Raw genomic sequence first — 24137 nt, 5'->3', positions numbered from 1 at the left:
AAGGATCTTGCATGAAAGCAACTTGCATGAAAGGGTTACTCTGAAAATGAAAGTGAGTCAATATACATGGTACTCAATGCCTGCACGACTCCACCTTCCCAGTGGCCTTTTTTTTTTTCTTTCCTCAATTTCTTTTTTGATAGAGGGTGAGACAGAGAGAAGAGACATACCGTCAGCATAGGTCCACTACTTGTGACAACGCCATAAGTGGAAATTTGGGGCTTAAATGTATGTCCTTGTGAATGGTACTGTATGTGCCGCCACCAGACCCTATACACAAAGTCTTAATAATAACATGCAGATAGAAAATATTATGTACATAATAGCTAACATTAGCTTAAGTGGACTGTTTCCCAAGCAAATGAACAATTAATTGTACCTGAGACTTTCCTAACTTCAAGAAGGAAAGTAGAGCCTAACTAATGTTAAGAAATGTGTGACCAATTTAGATAGAAACGTGAAATCAGTATTTAACATCACTAAATACTGACTCCAGAACCAGGATTAATCTAGCAAGAAGAATAGCAGAGCCATTCTATCAGAGGAAGAGCCTATGGCTATAACAGAGAAAACAAAAACCCTTGTTTCTCTGCATCTGTTCTATTAATACCTCATTTTTACATATTCATGCAATTTTATGAAAGAGAAGACAGAAACCATAATAAAACATATTTTCAGAGTGTTGCTTCTCTAGTTTACAAGTTTTAGTACAGGGATCTTGGTATAGCTCCAAGTTAGTGCTCTATTACAGTAAGACCCCAGGCCCTACCTAGTATATGTGCAAATTTACCCATGTAATGAACAAAATCACTTCAGCAGGCCAGACACATTCTTTCCAAGTCAACTGAGAAAACTATTTAGCTGCATTTGTTTTTCACAATATTCTCTAATGTTGGGAACCTAACATTTATGTAATTGAGCTGAATTTTCCTCTCGGGTTCTGAGAGGCTTCTCCATCTCTGCCTCTCTCAATGCAACCACTTAAGGTTTGTAGCTAAGTGAGAGAATGCATGCTTTGCATAAATAAGGCTCAGTGTTTGAACCCTAGCACCAAAAAAGAAAAGAAAGAAAGAGAGAGACAGAGAGAGAGAAAGGAAGGAAGGGAAAGAAAAAAGAAACACACACACACAAACACACACACATACACACACTTATTTATCTCACTAGATGAACTTAGTAGTAAAATGGATTGAACAGAGTCAGTGAACCTAAAGACAGAGTGAAACAGGTCCATTGGTGGTGAACCTAGTAGAGTACACATGCTGCCTTGAGCAATGGGAGAAAGGAATGGTTAAATCAGGTAAAAGGCTAAGGATGAGAACCAAACTTCTGGTGCAAACATAATATAGTATATGTAAATGCTGATTTACAGTGCTGTACATGTGAAAATTATGTTACAAGCTAGTTATTACTTCAACAGAAAGTGAAAAGAGAAAGAGGCCAGGTGGTGGTGCATCTCATTGAGCACACTTGACAGTGTGCAAGGCCCCAGGTTCAAGTCCCCAGTCCTCACTTGCAGGGGGAAAGCTTCAAAAGTAGTGAAGCAGTGCTGCAGTTCTCTCTCTTTCTCTCTCTCTCCCCACCCCCCCACACACTTTCTGTTCCCCTCCCCAATTTTTCTCTGTCCTATGTAATAAAAACAAAAGGGAAAAAATGAAAAGAAAAAAACTTTTAGGGGAGTCAGGCAGTAGCCCAGCAGGTTAAACATATGTTGCGCAAAGCACAAGGACCTGCTTAAGGATCCTGGTTCGAACCCCCAGCTCCCTACCTGCAGGGGAGTTGCTTCACAAACAGTAAAGTAGGTCTGCAGATGTTTATCTTTCTGTCCCCTTCTCTGTCTTCCCCTCCTCTCTGCATTTCTCTCTGTCCTATACAACAACAACGACATCAATAACAATAACAAAAAAAACAAGGGCAAAAAAAGGGAATAAATAAATATTTTTTAAAATCCTCTTAGAAGGATTTATTTATGAGAGAGGAGAAAGAAAGAGAACTAGAGCATCACTGGCACATGTAATGTAGGGACTGAACTCAAGACTTTATGCTCTTAGGCTCAATGCTCCAACCATTGTGCCACTTCCTGGGACACTAGGAAAAAATATTTTAAGAAAATGAAGTTATAGACCACGTTCCCTGGGGAGCAGCACAGCAGAAGAACACTGGACATGCAAGCATGAAGTCCTTGACTTTGATTCCCAGTACCACATATGTCAGAATGATGTTCTGGCCCTTTTTCTCTCTCAATAAACAAATGAATAATTAATTAATTAAAAAAGGAAATAATCCAGGGTGGGGGTAGATAGCATAATGGTTATGCAAACAGACTCTCATGCCTGAGGCTTCGTTAAGTTCCAGGTTCAATCCTGTGCACCACCATAAACCAGAGCTGAGTAGTGCTCTGGTTAAAAAAAAAAAAAAAAAAGGAAATAACCCTAAAGACCAATAACACAAGAATATTAGAAAATTAAAACAATTTCATAGGAGCCCAAGAGAAAATTTTAATATCCTGAACTTCTATATCTTAATTTTTGTGAATTACTACCATATGCATTTTTTTCAAATCTCAGAGTTGTATGAATAAGTTTTACTACATATGTTGATCATAATTTTTCTTTTATATATTTTTTTCTTTGCTACCAGGTTTTTTGCTGGGGCTCAGTGCCTGTAGACTCTATTGTAACCAGTGGCTTCGCCCCCTTTTTCAATAAAGGGTAAGAACCAGAGAGACAGACACAGACAGACAGAGACAAAGAGAGATACTGCAGCACTGCTCCACTGAAGCTTCTCTTATAATATTACTTGAAAAAAAGTTTGTTCCTCAAGAAGTTTTGTCATCTTTATTTACATTGGAGATGACTAAAGCTACTTGTTGTGTTTCACTTAGTGAAAAGTTTTCTTTTCCTATTTTAAATTTATGTGCTTTCTTGGTTAAGATTTTAATTCCCATAGCAGATTTGAACATTTCCAAATATATTCTCTTATCTTGTTGCTATAGCTACAAGGCCCTATCTTTCTTGACTGAGTACACAGCCCTGCCGAGTAAGTATGTCAGGCTTTTATAAAATATCTCCTCCACTCAAACTCTATCCTTCTCTCAATGAAAGACATCTTTATCCAGCTATAATTGCATGTTAAAGCCTCAGGGGCAACTCTTCATCCTTGGAAACATCTACATTCTCCAAAACAAGGTCAATGGTAAAGTCAGATACATGAAACCAGCGCTAGGGAACATGGAACACATCTGACCAATGGGATGTCTGTTGGAAGGTTCTCATGGAAGATTTCCAAGTGTCTAAAAAAAGAAACCTGTGTCTTCATGTGACAAGTGGAACTTGCTATTTTGAAGGGAGCTGACCTGCTGCTAAAGTTATTGCACTGAGAAGGAGGATAATGAAACAGGGAAAAGAAAAAAACAAATAAAAAACACAAACAAACAAACAAAACCACCTGATCCCTTGTAAACACTGTAGAACAACTGATCACACCATCTTAGAATTATCATTCCTCAGACTTCCTGCAAAGGTAAATGATTTTTCAAATGGTTAAAAAAGTTTATAGAGTTTTCTGATACCTGGGGATGAAAACAATCTACTAACACAAAGACCTATCCCCAGGCTTAAGGTATCATAGCAAAATTATAAACAACTCTTAAATGTTTTTCTCTATGGTTGTAGAAAAAATAATAAAATTTATTAGAAAAAAGTTTCTTCCTCTGTAAGCAATCTTTCTTTTCTACTATTTGTTTCTGCTCTTCTCCTGAAATGCTTGTTTCAAATTCCCTTTGCTTTTCTCAAGATAGAGGAGTCTCAAATAGAAGATGGAATTTTCACATAGTCTTTAAGAAAAGGGATGAGAGCTAGAGAAATATCTCAGTGGATACAGTGAATGTCTTGCCATGAATGTGGATCAGGTTCAAGCCCAGCACCGCCTGGGAATGCCATGACGCCAGATGAAGATCTGGGACTGAGGCCTCTCTGCCCCGCCTCTGTCTGAATGAAAAAAAGGCTGGGGAGTGGTGAAGTCGCACATGCACATATTCCCAAGTCCCCTCTCCCCAAAGATAAAGCAAACAAATTTACACTGACAGAAAACATAACAATAGTTGCCTAGGAATATGTGGTAAGGAGGTGAAGTATTAAGAGGAACACATCCAAGACTGTAAAGGGATAAAAAGAGACATTTGTGAGATAACAAGTTCATAATTTGAAAGTGTGATAGCTTCCTATGTATTTATTAAAATCACACACATTGAATGAGTGAATGTTACATATAAATTATACCTCAATAAAGCTAGATTTTGTCATTATCAGGGCTTTACTGCTTTTTCACATAGAGACATAGAGAGGAGAAAAACACCACAGTACTGAAGCTTCTTCCAGTGTAGTGGGGTCCAGGTTAACAGAAGCATTATCCAAGTGAGCTACTTTGCCAGCCCATACAATTTTTTTTTTTTTAATTTTTTTTTTAATGTTTATTTTATTTATTTATTCCCTTTTGTTGCCCTTGTTGTTTTATTGTTGTAGTTATTATTGTTGTTGTCGCTGTTGGATAGGACAGAGAGAAATGGAGAGAGGAGGGGAAGACAGAGAGGAGGAGAGAAAGATAGACACCTGCAGATCTGCTTCACCGCCTGTGAAGTGACTCCCCTGCAGGTGGGGAGCCGGGGTTCGAACCGGGATCCTTATGCCGGTCCTTGTGCTTTGCGCCACCTGCGCTTAACCCGTTGTGCTACAGCCCGACTCCCAGAAAGATAGACACCTGCAGACCTGCTTCACCGCCTGTGAAGCGACTCCCTTGCAGGTGGGGAGCCGGGGTTCGAACCGGGATCCTTTTGCCGGTCCTTGTGCTTTGCGCCACCTGCGTTTAACCCACTGCACTACAGCCCGACTCCCTCATACAATTTTTAATAACTACACTCACTGAGTGGCTTTCAGCTTCTATGCAATCTACAAACATCTTTTCTGACCTTTCAAATTGCAGGTAGGATTTACAGAGCCTTCATTTGTATTTATGTAGATACACAAGCTCTCTTCCCAAAATAAGATATAATCACTATGGCTGCAGATTACAATTTCAATTTTGTTGAGACAATCACCAAAAACGAAAAGTTTTACAAATATGAGTCTCCCTCTCTCTCTCTCTGTTTTCGTATATGAGTTTTTCTCAAGTAAGCTACGCTAAAAATACATAGGTACATTAAAACTTCTTAAAACCTTGTACCTTCTCAAATCACACAATGTTCCTTTGGAGCCACACTCTTCTATTTGCTGCTGTCAGTTCCCACCCACACTTTCACTGCCACTTCACTGGTATTCACTTAATCCACAGGTCTCCCTATCCCCTCACTCTGTCTCACAAACATCAAGGGGCTACAGAGCTGCTAGCCAGATCTCCACCAAGAAAACTCTGAAGTTCCTAAAGACAGAAAAGTCTGCACATATCTTCCTACTGCTTAAGAAAGGACTACATTTCAATAGAAATAGAGAAATGCAAGAACATCACATAACTAGATGAAATTTCTTGCAGTCTTTTCCTTTTATATGCCGCCCCCCCCCCCAAAAAAAAAATCAGACAGGTTGATGGGAAAAGAAGAGTGAAAAAGAAAAACAGCTTACCCATGGAGTACAGGTTGTCAAAGCTCTGGTGCATGCGGATGATCTCATAGTAGAGTTCATCATAGCTGCTGGGGGTGGGCAGAAACGTGTCGCCATAGGTGATAAACATATTAAAGAGGTTCACGATCTGAAAAAGAAGATAAAGATATGGGCATCATGCTGGAGAAGCAGGATGGTATGATCAGTATCATGCTGTACCAGTTTTTACTGCCTTTCATGAGCTGATTATTAAATTTTCAGGGTTTCTCTGAGCTGCACGGTCTTTATTAAAACTTAATTTATATAAACATAGTATTAGATAAATCATATTAAAAGAGGGGCAATAAATACTCAAAACATCACTTCCTAGTTATTCTCTACCTTTTACTAGTATCTATGATCTTGATGCCAATTACACCTCTTAATTTGTGTGGTGGGAATAGCATAAATGTTTAGACACTACACATCGCTTCCCAGCTATGTACTGAACATCGTTATGCCGATAACTTAAAATTGGCCACGGTGGGTCTAATTTTACCTTTGAAATCAGTTAAGTGCTACAAGCTGGGGATTCCCCTCCAATATATAAGCATCTATAAATGTTCTGGGTAATATCTTGAGAAAAGAGTCAAAAAGCTTGATGCCTTCCTCCTAACCCAAATTACCAGTAAAATTATCTATGTTCTGTAATCTACCTCAGAAATGCAGCCATTATGGGGCCACTCATTTGGCCGGGATACCTCTAGAGGTTATCTAGCAACACTGGGGCTACAGTAATACAGTACAACCTCTTAACTGGAATAAAGCTTACTACTGGTACACAGAGATTTCACCTATACTTGCCCCTTCAAAATAATTTTTTAAAATATATTTATTGGAGGCTGGGCAGTTGTGCAGTGGGTTAAGTGCACATAGTACTAAGCGCAAGGACCCACACAAGGATCCCGATTTGAGCCCCCAGTTCCCAGGGGGGTCTCTTCACAAGCAGTCTATCTTTCTCTGCTCCTTCTCTCTCAATTTCTCTGTCCTATCCAATAAAAAAAAAAAAAAATGGAAAAAATGGCCTCCTTAAGCAGTGGATTCATAGTGCAGGCACCAAGCCCCCAGCAATAACCCTGGAGGCAAAAAAAAAAAATCTTTGGATAGAGACAGAAGGAAATTGAGAGGGAAGGGGTAGATAAAGGAGAGAGAGAGAGACAGAGACAGAGAGACCTGCAGCACTGTTTCATTGCTTATAAAACTTTCGCCCTGCAGGCAGGAATTGGGGGCTTGAACCTGGGTTCTTGTGCATTGTAATGTGTGTGTTAAACTAGACACACCCCCCACCTGGTCCCGCTCCTTCAAAATAACTTGAGGAAAAAGAGTCCCAAGTTCTGCACAGGCACAGCTATGAGATGGGGAGAGTCCCAATCTGAAGATCCTGATTCAGAAAGAAAGGAAAGTTTGGTGCCAATTAGTCCCTGAATCGCCACCATTGCAAATCAATCCTTTTCAAAGCAGACCTGGCTCTGCCTTCGATATAAATTCAGAAAAAGAAAGGTGTTTTTTTTTTTCCTTTTCTTGCTGTTACTCACCATCAGTGCTAATGTAAAAATATTGTGTTTGGCCAAAAGTACGGTCTCGTTTGACATAAGGAACTTCAGCAAATTTATCAAGGCTTTAAAAGAAAGAAAGAAAGAAATCAACAAACCATTTAAAGCACAATCAATAAAGCTAAATGAAAGCAGACTAGCTCCATAAATATATTAATTGGATTAGAATAAGTAAGTCACAGCTAGCAGGAATTTTTTAAAATTTATTTTCATAGAGACAGAAAAATTGTAAGGGAAGGAAGATAAAGAAGGGAGAAAAAGAAAGACACCTGTCTCTCTTTCTTTTCACCTGCTTCACTGCTTGTGAGCTTCCCCATTATAAGTTGGGGCCAGGGGCTTTACCCTGGGTCCTTCGGCATGCTAGCATGTGTACTCTAGCAGGTGTGTCACTGTCTGGATTCCCAAGACTTTTAAAAAAATTTCTTTATTAGGGGATTAATGTTTTACATTTGACAGTAAATACAACAGTTCTCACATGTATGACATTTCTCAGTTTTCCACATAGCAATACAACCCCCACTAGGTCCTCTGTCATCCTTTTTGGACCTGTACTCTTCCCCCACCTACCCCAGAATCTTTTATTTTGATGCACCCAAGAATTTTTAAAAAGCAAATTACGTGGGCATGTGTGGGCTGCATCTGCCAAACCCCACCGCCTCCTCAGCCACTGGAGGCAAGGGTAGAGACCGGCGGAGGTCCAGGGAGGTACCCAAGGGACGGGGGTGGGCAAGTGGAGACACGAACCTCCGGGAGTGCTTCAGAGAGACAAGTCAATTTTACTGGGGTTAGAACAGGCTTATATATGCTTAGAAAAGGAAGAAAAGGGGCAAAAAGGGGAGAGGACCAATAGAGATCAGTCCAAATAAGGAATACTGGGGGAAAGCCCACTGCTGGTATGCAGGACAAGGCGGCTAGTAAAGGAATTTATGGTCAGGCTGGTCCTGGTGAGTGGGGATAATCTTATCTCTGGTAGGGTGGGGGGCCTCTTTTATTTCGGGGCAGTGATCCTTTTGGCTTCCTACAAGCCAAGGGGGTAAGCGCCTGCCGACCTCTTTGTAGAGGGAACCCGGGGTTCATTCAACCCCCTCAAGGCCTAGGGTCGCCTAGGGATGACTTCCCACAGGTATATTTGAAGAAAGCACTGACCCTTCCAAACATAACTGCCCAGAGGATACTTTATAACATCCTTTTCTGTTTTGCCATTTAAAAAAAAAAGATTTTATTTATTTATTCATGAGAAAGGCGGAGAGAAAGAACCAGACATCACTCTGGTACATGTGCTGCCGGGGATTGAACTCGGGATCTCATGTTTGAGAATCCAACGCTTTATCCACTACACCACCTCCCAGACCACTTGCCATTTCTTAAACAGCAAGTAAGCTAAGAAATTTGACTATAGGATAGAAACCTTAGTGTTTCAAATTTACTCCCACATGGTGATTTCCTCATCAGATTTGCTCAATTTATTGGTCCAAATGAGGGCTACACTCTTATCCTAGATTTCTAGAATCTCTTGTTACCAAGCCTTAGTTGTTTGTATCAAAAATCATGGTTAAGAGTGATATAATTCCATTTTAACTGCTTACATTTTTCTATAGGATAGAAACACTTTAGTGTTTCAAATTTACTCCCACATGGTGATTTCCTCATCAAATTTGCTCAATTTATTGGTCCAAATGAGGGCTACACTCTTATCCTAGATTTCTAGAATCTCTTGTTACCAAGCCTTAGTTGTTTGTATCAAAAATCATGGTTAAGAATGATATAATTCCGCTCCTCTCCTCTCCCGGATCAACTAGGAATACCAAAGGAGACCACCCGGACCGAAACAAGACAGGACTAGAATGACCACAGAAACCCAGTAAATCACCCGTGAGTACAAACACGCGTGGCTGGTGACAGAGAGGAGAGAGGGGCCTAAGGAGAGATTAAGTGACTGCTAACAGTTCGACAGTTGGTCAGTGGAGACACCACCTCCAGTCTGCTCCACCAACAAGGGGACAGCTGAAGGGAGGAAAGGACTCCCCAGAGACTCAACAAGTACAACTCTGAGTCTCCATTGCTACTACCCTCAGAATCTGGAGCAGCAACAGGGAGGGACACCAGGGGACAGAGATCTAACCGGGAAACTCAGGAGAAGACCTATACCTCGGTGGCATAGCTGAAGGGCTGTGAAAGTCTCTTTGCATAACCACTGGATTATCTCTGCCACACCCTGCTTTATCTCTTGGTCAGGAGTCATTGATTAAGCCAAGAAGCCTATTGATAGTTTAAAAGCCCTCAGGCTACCATAGCCTACAGGGGAAAAAAAAAAAGGCTTTTACACCACTGAACTCCAACTCAGGGATTGAAAAACCTCTTAACTTATATAAAATGGTTAAAACAACAAGAAAAAATAATGGAGACTCGAACCAGGACAAGAGTCCAGCTAAAAGTCCTCCAGAGGGCAAAGCACAAAACAACGAGTTCAACATCCAAACATTAGCTAAGGAAATAATAACAGGAGTGAGTAAAGAATTTGAAAAAATTGTAATCAGAACTGCAGGAACAACAAATGAGAATATGGAAGAAAATTCTAATTATCTCATGGTTATTAGAGAGCTGAAAGCTGAAATTGCTGAGCTAAGAAGGCAACTAGCTGAACAAGCTAAAACAGTATCAGAGCAGGGCAACAAAATAGATGAACTCCAGAAAGCAGTAGAGGGCAGAGAGAATAGAATCAATGAGGCTGAAGACAGAATTAGCAAGATTGAGGATGAATTAGAGACAACTAAAGAAGAAGTAAGAGATCTCAAAAAGAGATTAAGAGATGCTGAAAACAACAACAGAGTCCTATGGGATGACTTCAAAAGAAACAATATACGCATTATTGGCTTACCAGAGGAAGAAAGAGAAGGGGAGGAAGAAAGCGTTCTCCAGGCCATAATAGCTGAAAATTTCTCTAGTCTAGACAACACCAAAGACATAAAGATTCAAGAAGCCCAGAGGGTCCCAAACAGAATTAACCCAGACCTAAAGACACCAAGACATGTCATACTTAGATTGGAAAGGAATAAGGATAAAGAAAGGATCCTCAAGGCTGCAAGAGAAAAACAAAGAGTCACCTACAAAGGAAAACCCATAAGATTAGCAGCAGACTTCTCCATACAAACACTACAGGCCAGAAGAGAATGGCAAGATATCTATCGAGTGCTCAATGAGAAAGGCTTTCAGCCAAGAATACTATATCCTGCTAGACTGTCATTCAGACTAGATGGAAGCATCAAAACCTTCTCAGACAAGCAACAGCTGAAGGAAGCAACCATCACCAAGCCTGCCTTGAAAGAAGTTCTGAAAGGTTTCCTATAAACAACCAGACCACCACAAATAGAACATATATCAAAACACTCTAAAACTCTACAAGAATGGCGTTAAAATATCTTCAATCTTTGATATCAATAAATGTGAATGGCCTGAATTCACCTATTAAAAGACACAGAGTAGGAAGATGGATCAGAAAACACAACCCAACAATATGTTGTCTACAGGAAACTCACCTAACGCAACAAGACAAACACAGACTTAAAGTGAAAGGATGGAAAACTATCATTCAAGCCAATGGCCCACAAAAAAGGGCAGGAACAGCTATTCTCATATCTGACATGATAGACTTTAAAATACATAAGATTTAAAAAGATAGGAATGGACACTACTTAGTGCTCAGAGGATCAGTCAATCAAGAGGACTTAACAATTATTAATATCTATGCACCCAATGAGAAGCCATCTAAATACATCAAACTTCTACTGAAAGAGCTACAGCAATATATTAACAGTAACACAATCATAGTAGGGGACTTCAACACCCCACTATCTCAACTTGACAGATCATCCAGGAAGAAAATCAGTAAAGACATAAGGGAGCTAAATGAAGAGATAGATAACCTAGAACTATTGGACATTTTCAGAGTCATTCAGAGCAAGTTGTGGTATATATACACAATGGAATACTACTCAGCTGTAAAAAATGGTGACTTCACCGTTTTCAGCCCATCTTGGATGGACCTTGAAAAAATCATGTTGAGTGAAATAAGTCAGAAACAGAAGGATGAATATGGGATGATCTCACTCTCAGGCCGAAGTTGAAAAACAAGATTAGAAAAGAAAACACAAGTCGAACCTGAAATGGAATTGGAGTATTACACCAAAGTAAAAGACTCTGGGGTGGGTGGGTGGGTGGGGAGAATACAGGTCCATGAAAAATGATGAATGAAATAGTGGGGGTTTTATTGCTAAATGGGAATCTGGGGAATGTTATGCATGTAAAAAAAAAAAAAAAAAAGAAGTAGAAACGCAAAGCAGAAATTGACTGAGTTTGGAGTATGGCACCAAAGTAAGAAAGCAGAAGTATACTAGAGTTTGCAGTGAGTACCTCCCTAATACTTCCTCTCCACTTTTCCAAGCTTTGGGTCCATGATTGCTCAACAATTTGTTTGGCTTTGTATGTTAACTCTCTTTTCAGTCACCAGGTTCCAGGTATCATCAGGATGCCGGCCAGACTTCCCTGGATTGAAAACACCACCAATGTGTCCTGGAGCTCAGCTTCCCCAGAGACCCATCCTACTAGGGAAAGAGAGAGGCAGACTGGGAGTATGGACCGACCAGTCAACGCCCATGTTCAGCGAGGAAGCAATTACAGAAGCCAGACCTTCTACCTTCTGCAACCCTCAATGACACTGGGTCCATGCTCCCAGAGGGATAGAGAATGGGAAAGCTATTGGGGGAGGGGGTGGGATATGGAGATTGGGTGGTGGGAATTGTGTGGAGTTGTACCCCTCCTACCCTATGGTTTTGTTAATTAATCCTTTCTTAAATAATAATAAAAAAAAAACTGGTAAAAAAAAAAAAAAAAAGAATGATATAATTCCATTTTAACTGCTTACATTTTTCTTTTTTAAATTTCATTTTACTAGTGACTTAATATTGATTTATAAAACTATGTGAAGACAGGGTATAATTCTGCACCTAACTGCTCACTTCATATACTTTAAAACCTGGAATAGGAAAAGAGTTGGGGGGGCGCTCTTAACTGATCTAATTATTCAAATAAAAGTGTAGCATGGTCTGTACCCTCTCAATCATGACAATATTTACTGAAAAGATTTTATTTCTTCCTGGCAAGCCTTAGTGAGGAAAAAGATCACTAAAACCCAAGCAATCTCAGTAGAGACTGAATGCCAATCCCTATGTTAACAATACAGCTTTAAAGACATTTTTGTAAATAAATATTAAGCATAGGAAAAAATATCAGTTACCATCTACTTTTTCATCCAAGACCATGAAGTGAATCCTGCTTCTATGTCCACTTTGACTTTTTGGCAGAAGCGTAATCAGGCCTGCTGTATGGCACAGTCCGTAACAGGCTAGGACTGACTGCAAAGTGGAAAGTCCTGGACTAAACTAAAGCTATTCATCCTCTTGTTTGCAATTACATTGATAGTTTAAAGACTTATTGGCTATATTGAAAATACACAAATAATACCTGAGGACTATAAAAATGGCAGAAGAGTAGTCAGGCCTGCTGTATGGCACAGTACCCAACAGGCTAGTACTGACTGCAAAGTAGAAAATCCTGGACTAAACTGAAGCTATTCATCCTCTTGTTTCCAATTACATTGATAATCTAAAGACTTATTGGCTATATTGAAAATACACAAATATTACCTGAGGACTATAAAAGGAGATCCCTAGGGGAAGTACATTGTGACAATAATTATGGCAGTAAGTGTAACATTTTTAAATGGCCTAGGAGCAGAAGCTTCTGTACCCATTGAAAGGCTTTCAGAAAAAGAGCTACTTTATTGTAGTCACCACTACAGCTTCTCAATTACATGGACTCAGACCAAAAGCCAGAACTATAGGTGGCTTATAGTTTGAGTGGCAGACAGTGGTTTCTACCTAAATATAAAGAGGCCTTATTACTTACCCTCACCCACAGACTCCCTGCTTCCACTTACAGGTATCTATTACAGAAGCCAGACCTTCCACCTTCTGCATCCTACAATGACTTTGGGTCCATACTCCCAAAGGGTTAAAGAATGGGAAAGCTATCAGGGAAGAGGATGGGATACAGAGTTCTGGTGGTGGGAATTGTGTGAAGTTGTACCCCTCTTATCCTATGGTTTAGTCAATGTTTCCTTTTCATAAATAAAAAATTAAATAAAAAAAGAAGAAAAGCTATTACATTTAGTTCCAGGAAGAAATGTTTATTCATACAGAAGGTCAGAACAGGGAGATGGTCTAAACACAGATGGTCAGACCAAGGAAACTTTCAATGATAGATTTAGGCTACCCCAAACCCAGGAAACTTTCAAAGGAAGATTAGGATGCCCCAGACCTAGGGAGCTTGCTAAGGAAAACATACCTATAGTAATAATAATGTTGTTTAAGGTTATTCTTGTTGTTAATAAAAACAGTCATGCATGATAGCATCTGTAACCTTGATGTTAATGAAAACAATCTTACATGATGTCAACTACAACTGGGTAAAAATTGTTTAAAAAAATCAGGCTCTGCAGACAGAGGCCAGAGACGCTTCTCTCCTGCACCTAAAGCAGCTGATGCATCACTCACTTCATTTATCTCACCGACTTCCCTTTTCCTTCTGGGGCCTAAGTAACTGTGGCCAAGGCTGGCCCCCAGCAACCTTTGTCTCTGTATCTAGCTCCCCTACATAATGGGAATCTGTATTTTCTTAAAGAAGGTTTAGGGGGGTCAGGTGGTAGCGCAGCGGGTTAAGCGCACAAGGTGCAAAGCACAAGGACTGGTATAAGGATCCTGGTTTGAGCCCCAGCTCCCCACTGCAGGGGGGTTGCTTTGCAAGTGGTGAAGCAGGTCTTCAGGTGTCTATCTCTCCCCCTCTGTTTTCCCCTCTTCTCTCCATTTTTCTCTGTCCTATCCAACAACGACAACAACGATACGGCGGGGGAGTGGGGCAGGGGGTGGTTGGGATGGGACACAGTCTTTTGGTGGTGGGAATGGTATTTATGTACACTCCTATTAAAGTGTAGACCTATAAACCACTATTTAATTAATATGAGAGGGGGAAAATTGATCATATGTCTAGAACTTCTTAAAACATAGACTGAGTCTTTTTAATACATAGGCTGTCTTTGATATGTTGACTCTCTCAAAAGCCTAGACCAGGAAGAACAGAAGCAACCGGTAGCACAGCTACATACAAGATGCTAGGTATTACACCCCAAACACTAACAAAGGGACTTTTCAAAGTTAACCCAATCACAAAATAATGTGATAACAATAACAATAATCCACTGTCTTCTTGAACCCTAAGACAGCAGGAACCTCATATTTCCACTATAGAGCCTGTATTTCCCCCAGTCCTGGAACCTTAGGGTGGGGCCCACTTTCCTGAATGCTGCTCTCAATTCAAATCAAATAATATTGCATCCGCGGATCGCAACCCAATCAACGCAACAAGTGCCATCCCAGCATGCTTCACTTCAGACTGTGTCCAGAGACTTCAGGAGTGCAACAACAACCCTTCAGCTTCATCACTCGGGTGAGACCTTTCCTTTCATAGTATTCTCTAATTCCATTTCAGGTGTTCCACTCCCCAATAAACCTAAATATAGTCCCCAAACCTAGATATAGTCCAGGTCCCCTGAGTTAAAGCATATGTTCACATGTGCCCATAAACTAGGGAAAAATATATACCTGAAAGCAGAAGTACACAAGAAGTACACAAGAGCCTACAGGGAATACCCCGCATCATTTCATCTGCACTATTCTAGTCTTTAGGTCCATGATTGTTCAACAATTTGTTTGGCTTTGTATGTTAACTTTCTTTTTAGCCACCAGGTTCTGGATGCCAGCACGATGCCAACCAGACTTCCCTGGACAGACAACCCCACCAATGTGTACTGGAGCTCCACTTCCCCAGAGACCCACCCTAGTAGGGAAAGAGAGAGGCAGACTGGGAGTATGGACCGACCAGTCAACACCCATGTTCAGCGGGGAAGCAATTACAGAAGCCAGACCTTCCACCTTCTGCATCCCATAATGACCCTGAGTCCATGCTCCCAGAGGGATAGAGAATGGGAAAGCTATCAGGGGAGGGGATATGGAGATCGGGTGGTGGAAATTGTGTGGAAATGTACCCCTCTTATCCTATGGTTTTGTTAATGTCTCCTTTCTTAAATAAATAAAAAAGAATAATAATAACCACAACAACTATTAAAAAAAAAAAAAAGAAAAGAAAAAGGGCAACAAAAGGGGGAAAAAAGCCACCAGGAGAAGTTGACTTGTAGTGCAGGCACCAAGCCCCAGCAATAACCCTTGAGGGGGAAAATAAATAAATAAATAAATAAACAAACAAAAAGGCTTAGTAGCTGCAAGCAACAGTGGCCCTCTGTCTTGCCTTCAACCTTCCCTATATCCATAGACACACAAACATCTTAATCTCTTTAAAACTAAATCTGCTCTTTGCTTAGCAAAAGGAGTCCATCCTTTCATGCTGTGTGAGCTATGTGTGGCCTGCCACTCTTGGAGCAAAGATGTGAGCTTTGATTTTAAACAGCAGGGAATGATGAGCAGGAGTAAGACTCCAGATACTTGCTGCCTGCCATACACCACCCCTGACGCCCAGTTCTTTTAAAAAAAAAAGTCTGTACATTAGAGAAACACCAGGTAAAAAAAAAAGAACAAGAGCCCATTTACTATCTGCTTCTGAAGCCTAAATCTTCCCCTCCCAAACAGGAAAAAAAAAAAAAAAAAAAAATCCTTGCCAGAGGTGAAGGAGGTAGGCACACCTTTAATCATGAACTCTCCAACACCACCTGACAACTTAAGTTTTAAGGCCTCCTAGCGTAAAGGTGAATGATGGACAGTTGGTTCTTTTGATGTTGTCTGCTAACAAGTGATCTATGGGACAGGTGTGTGTGTGGCGGGGGGTGACAGCGAAAGGGGGGTATGGGGTGGGAAGGAAAGGGTCTGGAGCATACAAACTGCTTAGGTCCTACCAAGAGCTCAGAGATGAAGAAGACAAACTAAAATTCACATAAAAATCACTAACTGCAGCCCTATCCTCTCTCTTTAATGAAGGTCATTTGGCTGAGTTCCCCATCCCTTACATCTTTTTATTGAGAGGTTAATTGTTTATAGTACAGTTGTTGGCGCAGGTACAATTTCTCTTCTCACCATGATAAGATGTCAGCAAAAAACTCTCAATCCCTATTAGATCCATCATCATATACTATTAGCTGAGTTGTTTTTTTGTTTGTTTTGTTTTGTTTTTAAGGCAGCCCAATCTAGTCCCTAACCCTAGAGCTTTCACAAGCCCTGGTAGAGAAAATACTACCTGACAATCAGACTCTAAACTCACAGGAAACAAGAGCAAAAGGTGGACAGCATGTCATACTCTGGAAAGTATGACTGGAGAGAAGTAAGGCCGCTTTTGCATATATCCAATCAACAAGGGTTTTGTCTCCAGCACAAAGATGCAGCCTCAGCAGTGGGAGATGTGGTAATTAAGGGGCAGGAAACCTGGGGAAGAGAAGTGGGAACAATGATTTATTGCTCCTCTGCTAGACTACCGCTAGTCTTGATCTCTGGGACTCAGTTGGGGATGACAAAGTGATAAATATGAGGAGAAGAAGAGAGCAATTCTGGCACAGGCCAAGAGGTGACCTGTATCCCAACTGCCAGACATCAGCAGAATCTAACGGTTATGAAAAGGAAAGTCCAAGACTGCAATATTCTGCAAGTCAGTAGCAGGGGACCTGCACCTGTCTCTGATAATTCAGGTATGGCCCCTCCCTTCCAAAAACAGCCAGGGAGTCTCTCACCTTGAAGCAGTTGGTTATGTTTTGGTTTGTTTTTACAGCAATTTATTTTTTTATTGTTTATTTATTTATTCATTCCCTTTTGTTGCCCTTGAAGCTTTATTGTTGTAGTTACTGATATTGTCTTTGTTGGATAGGACAGAAAGAAATGGAGAGAGGAGGGGAAGATAGAGAGGGGGAGAGAAAGATAGACACCTGCAGACCTGCTTCACCGCCTGTGAAGTGACTCCCCTGCAGGTGGGGAGCCAAGGGCTCAAACCGGGATCCTTACACCGGTCCTTGCGCTTTGCACCACCTGCGCTTAACCCACTGTGCTACCATCTGACTCCCTTTACAGTAATTTTAATAGACAATTAAACTGAACAAAGCAATTTCAAAACTGACTCCTAAAAGTCTTTGTCAGTCAGGTACTATAATTCTCTTCAAGAGGGATTACACCAAATATCCCAAGAAATAGCTTTTGTTTGTCTATTTGTTTCTTTTTTTGTTTGTTTTATTTTGTTGTTTTAGATTTTATTTACTTATTAATGAGAAGGATAGGAGGAGAGAGAGAAAGAACCAGATATCACTCTGGTACACGTGCTGCTGGGGATTGAACTCAGGACCTCATGCTTGAGAGTCCGATGCTTTCTTTATCCACTGCGCCACCTCCCAGACCACTGTCTATTTGTTTTTGTCCATCATCTCCTTGACTTTGTACTCATTCAATCAACTGTTCAGTGTCTTTTCAGAATTGGTAGGATCCTGGGGGAAGTTAATCCAATTCCCTTAATTTGGGGATAAAGGCAGTAGGCCAAAGGAGAAAATAGCCTAATGTGAGTAGTTCTGCTTAGCATAAGCCACCTGAGTAGAACAAGAATTTGCATTCCCCTGAGGTTCCTGGTTTGGTTCTTGGCACCACCTATACTAGAGTGGTACTCTGGCTTCATTCTCTCTCTCATTTGAAATACACACTCTCTTTCTCATATGGAATTAAATAAATCTTTATTTAAAGAATAAAGGTACCAGGTGGAGTTAAAGGGAGCGAAGCTTACATATAAATGGTAGTGTGCTTAGAATTGCTGATTATACTGTTTCCAACACTTCTGAGTCTCATAATTTTCTTCGCCTACTGCTACTCTGGGTTATGTCCATGTATTTTTGTGTCCCTTTTCTCTTTGTTCCAGCTACTTAGTGGAATATAGGTGCGTAATAACTTATTATCACCTTTCTACTACTCATTTTCAACACCAAGTCCTAGCACCTTTTCTCAGCATGAGCCACGTGAGCAGGCCTTCCGCATCTCCTCGTCTCTCTACCCATCTCAGTTTCTAATTGCTTTGTAATATCTTTAAAAACAAACAAACAAGCAAGCAAACATAATTTTGACTATTTCTATTATCCTCACTAAGGGATACCTCCTTTAAAATGATAGGATGAACATGAATGTGATTGTCTCTGGATATTAAACAGGTCAAGATCGTCTTTCTGTCAGGCAAAATTGGAACCAAAACCAAACATAATACAAATAATAGCCAGATGTATTCAGAAGTGACTATGGTACAGAGATATGGCATAGAGGTTAGACAATAAGCTAAAGAAGAAAACAGCCTACTGCCAGCGGCAGGTTCAAGGACAGCAAAAAACAGCAGAGAACTGGCACTCAGGATCTCAATGCCAACATACAAGTAGCACAAAGCTCAGGTTGGCAGGCTCCCGGTTCACCCTCCTCTATACAAACACATTTTCAGAAAACTACCCTTGATTCATTTGTCCACTTGGTGCCATCTGAGCACATGAGCTGTCAAACTCTTCCAAGGACAATCACAGATATAGCAGGAAAGAGGGAAGATAACATAAAAGACAATGTGTTGGCTGTAGAAACATACACTGTTATTAGTCTTATGTCTGTAAGAGCTCAGATCAAGTAGAATACATGTTGTATTCATTGTAAAGATAAGAGGAACAGATGTACTATTTTTTTTCTTTTTAAATTTAACCCTGGACCAGAGAGATAGCTAACTGGATAGAGCGCTTCCACATGTGTGACCCAGGATCAAGAGGAGTTAATGACACAAAAGGAAGCTCTTAACACTATGGTGAATCTCCATCTCTGTGTCTCTCTTTCTCTTATGTGAATGAAAAAAGTATCGTAGAACAGTGAGATCATGCATACACAAGGTTCTGACTCGGCAGAATAGTAGATATAACCCTCCGGTTTATCACACTAGCAATCTCTCTCTCTCTCTCTCTCTCTCTCTCTCCCTCCCTCCCTCCCCTCGTTCTCCCTCTCCCTTTCTCCCCCCCCCCCCAGGACTTCAGGTCTGTGTGATTCTATTGTTCCCAGTAGACTTCATTTTCCCCCTCTTTTAATTTCAGATGGAGACAGACAGAGAAGGAAAGACACAACTCCACAATTCATGAAGCTTAGAATGGTCCATTGTCAACATACTCTACCACCCAAGGAAGATGGGTCCTGAAATTAGTGCAGCCTAAGATGTTCCTAGACGTGACCACAGAATATGGGCTCAGACTTACAGAGATGCAGAGGTTGGTTACACAGGCTCCTGTGCTGAATATGGGCAGGTCAAATCAATGGTGTTTACAGTTAACAATATTTATATACTTTCCCCAAATTTGGGAGTTACTCTTCCCTGATCCAGCTTTCTAGTCTGTTTTCCAACTATGCACATTAGATGTCATGCTCAGGCAAAAACTAGTAAAGTCATGGGCCCCTTGGAATATACCTAAAATAGACCTACTACTTTTTTTCAAAACAGAGACTCCAAATCTTCATCTGCAATATTCTTGCCTTTAGGTTCAAGATTAATCAACAATTTGTTCTGCTTTATATCTTAACTCTTTTTTAGCCACCAGGTTCCAGATGCTACAATGATGCCAGCCTGACTTCCCTGGCAGACAACCCCATGAATGTGTCCTGGAGCCCCACCTCCCCAAACCCCTACCCTACTAGGGAAAGAGAGAGACAGGCTGGGAGTATGGATCTACCAGTCAACACCCATGTTAAGCAGGGAAGCAATTACAGAAGCCAGACCTTCCACCTTCTGTACCCCATAATGATCCCAAAGGGATAGAGAATAGGAAAGCTTTCAAGAGGGGGGATGGGATACAGAGTTCTGGTAGTGGGAATTATTTGGAATTGTATCCCTCTTATCCTATGGTCCTGCCAATATTTCCATTTTATAAATAAAAATTAAAAAAAAAAAAAAAGAATGATCCAGTGTGGTCCCAAGAGTTCAAACCCAGATCCTTGTGTATGGTAAACTATAGGCTATATTGCATTAGCTATCTCTTATCCCTGATAATTTAAACAACAGTTTTGCTTTTTTAAGCAGGAGGAAAGGGGCTAGCATAAGCTTTTCTTCACCAACAATTTGCCCTAGGGTCAAAGGAATTTCCAAAGAAAAAGACCTTATGTTCTAAAAACAACACTGCAAACAGTTCTGCAACTTGGGTGAACTATGGCTCCAACAGAATGGCACAGCTTAACTGCATACAGCATCCTTTCAGACAATGACAAGTTTGATGGTTGAAGTTTTCCAGGACTTAAAAATCCCCATTGGGACTGGGTACATACACACATATCTGTAAGTTAGAGGCAATTTTCTACCTCAAAGTAAAAGTGCTTAATAGTCCTCTATGATTAGACGTATACCTAATAAGCTCAGCAATCTAGCAGAATGGCCTAGAGAAGGCACCAATTTTTTTCTAATCAAATATGTATTACTTAGGTCTGATACCCTCCTTTCATACCCCATACTTCACTTCCCTTAATAACTCTTATCTACTCAACTAACTACACAAAAGTATGGTATATATTTCCTGTTCTCTTCTGACAGCATCAGCATTATTATAACCACTTGATAACCTTTAGAAGAAACACTGTATACATCTGGCCAAGAGATATACTGGCAAAAATATATATATCAAGTAAAGCACAATTGTTGTCCCTACAACAACCTTTATTAGAATCATCAAAGTAACAGTGGTAAAACTAGAGGCTAACTTAGACCCTACTAAAATCCTAGGTGTATTTCCTCCACAACATGAGGCCAAACATCATAAACCTAAAACCAGTCTCTGGATACAACAAATGACAGTCAAGGTGTTAACAGCTAGGGGGAAGTCCAAGCTTGTCAGATAAAGAGAGGACTACGAAAACTGGAAAAGGGCAAGAGACCAGCTCACTTAAGAATGACCTTCTCACTTACTACCAGGCCATCCCCTACCTGTGGTACTAGTCAGGGAATCCCTGTATTCCCCTATAGATATGATGAGCCTAGACCTCTAATAGATCCCTCTCTCCATCATCACTGGTCACTTCCATCAGGAACATCATCATAAGCCCTTTTGAGGGCCTCTCCTGGACCTTGTCCTCACTATCAAGTAGCAATGGTAGGGACTGCCCCACTCTCTGAAGGGAGGCTGGGTGATTCTACCCTGCCACCTGAGGAAGACTAGTCCTGAAATGAGTGCAGCCTAGAATGTTCCCAGCTGTGACCATGGACTGTGAGCTTAGACTGAAAGACAAGGACTCAGAGGTTATACAGACTCCTGTGCTAACTATGAGTATACAGGGGCCCTGGATCAGACTGATGTGTTAAATAGTTAATTGTGTTTATATATTCTCTTCTAGTAGTAGTAGTTTGACAGCTACTCTCTGCCCTAATCCAGTGCTCTAGTTCTATTCTCAACTGTGACACCATCTTCCCACACAATATTTTCAAGTCATCTGTATGTTAGCTATCAATCTCAAGCAAAATTTACTAAAATCATGGACTTCTAGGAACATACCTAAAGTAGACTTCCTAGCTTCTTACCACCCTAAAGTCCCTATTCTCATCTGATCTATTTCTACTTTCTGGTTCCTGTTTGGTAAACATTTTGTCCTGCTTCATATCTTAACTGTCTTTTAGCCACCAAGTTGCAGATGATTCCATCCTGAACTTCCCTTGGCAATTGACCTCACTATTGTGTCCCAGAACCTCAACTCTCCAGAGCCCTACCTCACTAGGGAAAGACAGAAATAGACTGGGGGGAGAGTATGGATTGACCTGCCAATGCCCATGTCCAAAGGAGAAGCAATTACAGAAGTCAGAACTCCCACATTCTGCATCCCCCCCACACACACACATACACACAAAAAAGAATTTTGGTCCATAACCCAGAGGGGGAGAAATGTTAGGGAAGATCACTAGAGGGCTCTGGAACCCAATTCTATTAGGACCTGGTGAGAAAGTTTTGGTGGTGGTAATTGTGTGGAGTTGTACCCCTCTTATCCTATAGTTTTGTCAGTATTTCCTTTTTATAAAGAAAGAAAGAGAGAGAGAGAGAGAGAGAGAAAGGGAGGGAGGGAGGAAGGGAGGGAGGGAGATAGATTCCGGAAGATGGCAGAATGAGAAGCTGCTAGTGGCTTGAACTCTGACTACATCTACTGGAAACGGTAGGATTTTTTTGCCTTTAGTAGGACAGTCAATAATGGATCCGAGCGGTAACACCAAGGAGGTGACTATAACTCAATTTGGGTTAGAAAATAGAGTAAAAATAAAGGGGAAAATTTTTTTTTAATTATTATTCGCGAAGCACCCACCCCATAAGCAGTCCCTGGAAGCCAGAGATCTGCTCCTAGCAGGCTCCCCTGATGAGCTTCTTTCTTTATCAAGATTCCTGTCCCACCAGGGGGTGTGATTCATTATAAATTCTATTCCTTTCTGAAACCTTTGGCCTTTTTTCTTTCTAAGTAGCCAATTCCAGATGCAAATATTCCACCAAGCAGAGTCTTACTCAGGAAAGGGAAAGACCATCAGAGGTTTTTTTTGTTTTGTTTTTTTTTTGCTTTATTTTCTCAACATTCAGCTGCCTCTGCTCAGGGAGCCTGAGGCAACCAGGAGCCATCCAAGCTGAAGACAGGACAAGGTTTTTTACTCTGTTCTATTTTATTATCAATACAAGATAAACACATATCCCTTTCCCCCTCTCCTTCAAGTTGGCCAGAATTAACTCTTAGTGTATTTTCCATTGCTAGGGGACTATGTGTCTTATTCACTGCTAAAGTAACTTGTTTCACTCTTCCTTCCGCCCTACCCATTCTCTCCCCCCCCCACCTAGCTAATTAAATAATGAAAAATAAATAAATAAAAACTCCTTTCACCTCTCTTTTATTACTGTTCTTTTTCTTATCTTTTTCTTTACTCTCTCTCTTTTTTTTCTTCTTTTTCTCATTCTTGTCATCCTTCCTTCCTTCCTCCTTCAGCTTTCTGAAATCACTGATACACGTTTGGAAATTATTTGGGGGAAGAAATCTGACTCAGAGTGGACTCTCTCTGCGTGTATCTCTGCACTACTTCCCTTTCTCCTCTATATACCCCTAGAATATACAGTGGATAGTAGATTTGCATAACTGTCTATTCCTGCTATTCTTGTCTAGTCCTGAGGTGGGTTTTTTTTTTTCCTGTTTTTTGTTTGTTTGTTTGTTTGTTTTACTTTCTTAACAATCAGCTGCCTCTTCTCAGGAGGCTTGTGGCAATCTGGGACAGGATTTTTACCTTGCTCTATTTTATTATTAATATTATATAAAGGCGTATCTCTTCCCCCCCCCCTTTAGGTTGAACAGAATTAACTCTTAGGGTATCTTTCATTGCTAGGGGACTGAGCATCTTATCCATTGCGAGAGGAACTTGTTTCACTACTCCTACCTCCTCTACAGACTCTCCCCTTCTCCCTCCTCCTAGCTAATTAAAAAATAAAATAAAAAATAATCAATTAAAAAACTTTCCTTTGACTGCTCTTTTATCACAGCTCTTTTTCTTATCTTTTTTCTTTTCTCTCTCTTGTTTCTCTTTTTTTTTATCTTGTCTTCCTTTCTTCCTTCCTTCTTCTTTGGCTTTCTGAATTCACTGATATTCATTTGTGAATTATTTTGGGGAAGAAATCTGACTCAGACTGGACTCAGCTTTCTGAAATCACGGATACACATTTGGAAATTATTTGGGGGAAGAAATATGACTCAGAGTGGACTCTCTCTGTGTGTATCTCTGCTCTACTTCCTTTCTCCTCTTGCTACCCCTAGAATATACAGTGGGTAGTAGATTTGCATAATTGTCTATTCTT

The 24137-nt window shown here is 40.6% G+C and overlaps 1 protein-coding gene across 2 annotated transcripts in view; it reads right to left on the bottom strand.

Moving 5' to 3' along the window:
- Positions 1–24137, bottom strand: part of ARMH3 (armadillo like helical domain containing 3) — a 258857-nt gene that overhangs the window by 105480 nt on the left and 129240 nt on the right. For both annotated transcript variants that reach the window (XM_060171444.1, XM_060171445.1), the window contains exons 21-22: positions 7169–7251; positions 5616–5742 (exon numbers count right to left, since the gene is read on the bottom strand). In XM_060171444.1, coding sequence (XP_060027427.1) covers positions 5616–5742; positions 7169–7251 — 210 coding nt within the window. The remainder of the gene's footprint in view (positions 1–5615; positions 5743–7168; positions 7252–24137) is intronic.

This window comes from Erinaceus europaeus, chromosome 14, assembly GCF_950295315.1.
Source record: "Erinaceus europaeus chromosome 14, mEriEur2.1, whole genome shotgun sequence".
In the NCBI taxonomy this organism is placed as follows: Eukaryota; Metazoa; Chordata; class Mammalia; order Eulipotyphla; family Erinaceidae; genus Erinaceus; species Erinaceus europaeus.
The sequence above is the reverse complement of the archived record's forward strand: the minus strand, read 5'-3'. Positions and strand labels throughout refer to the sequence as shown.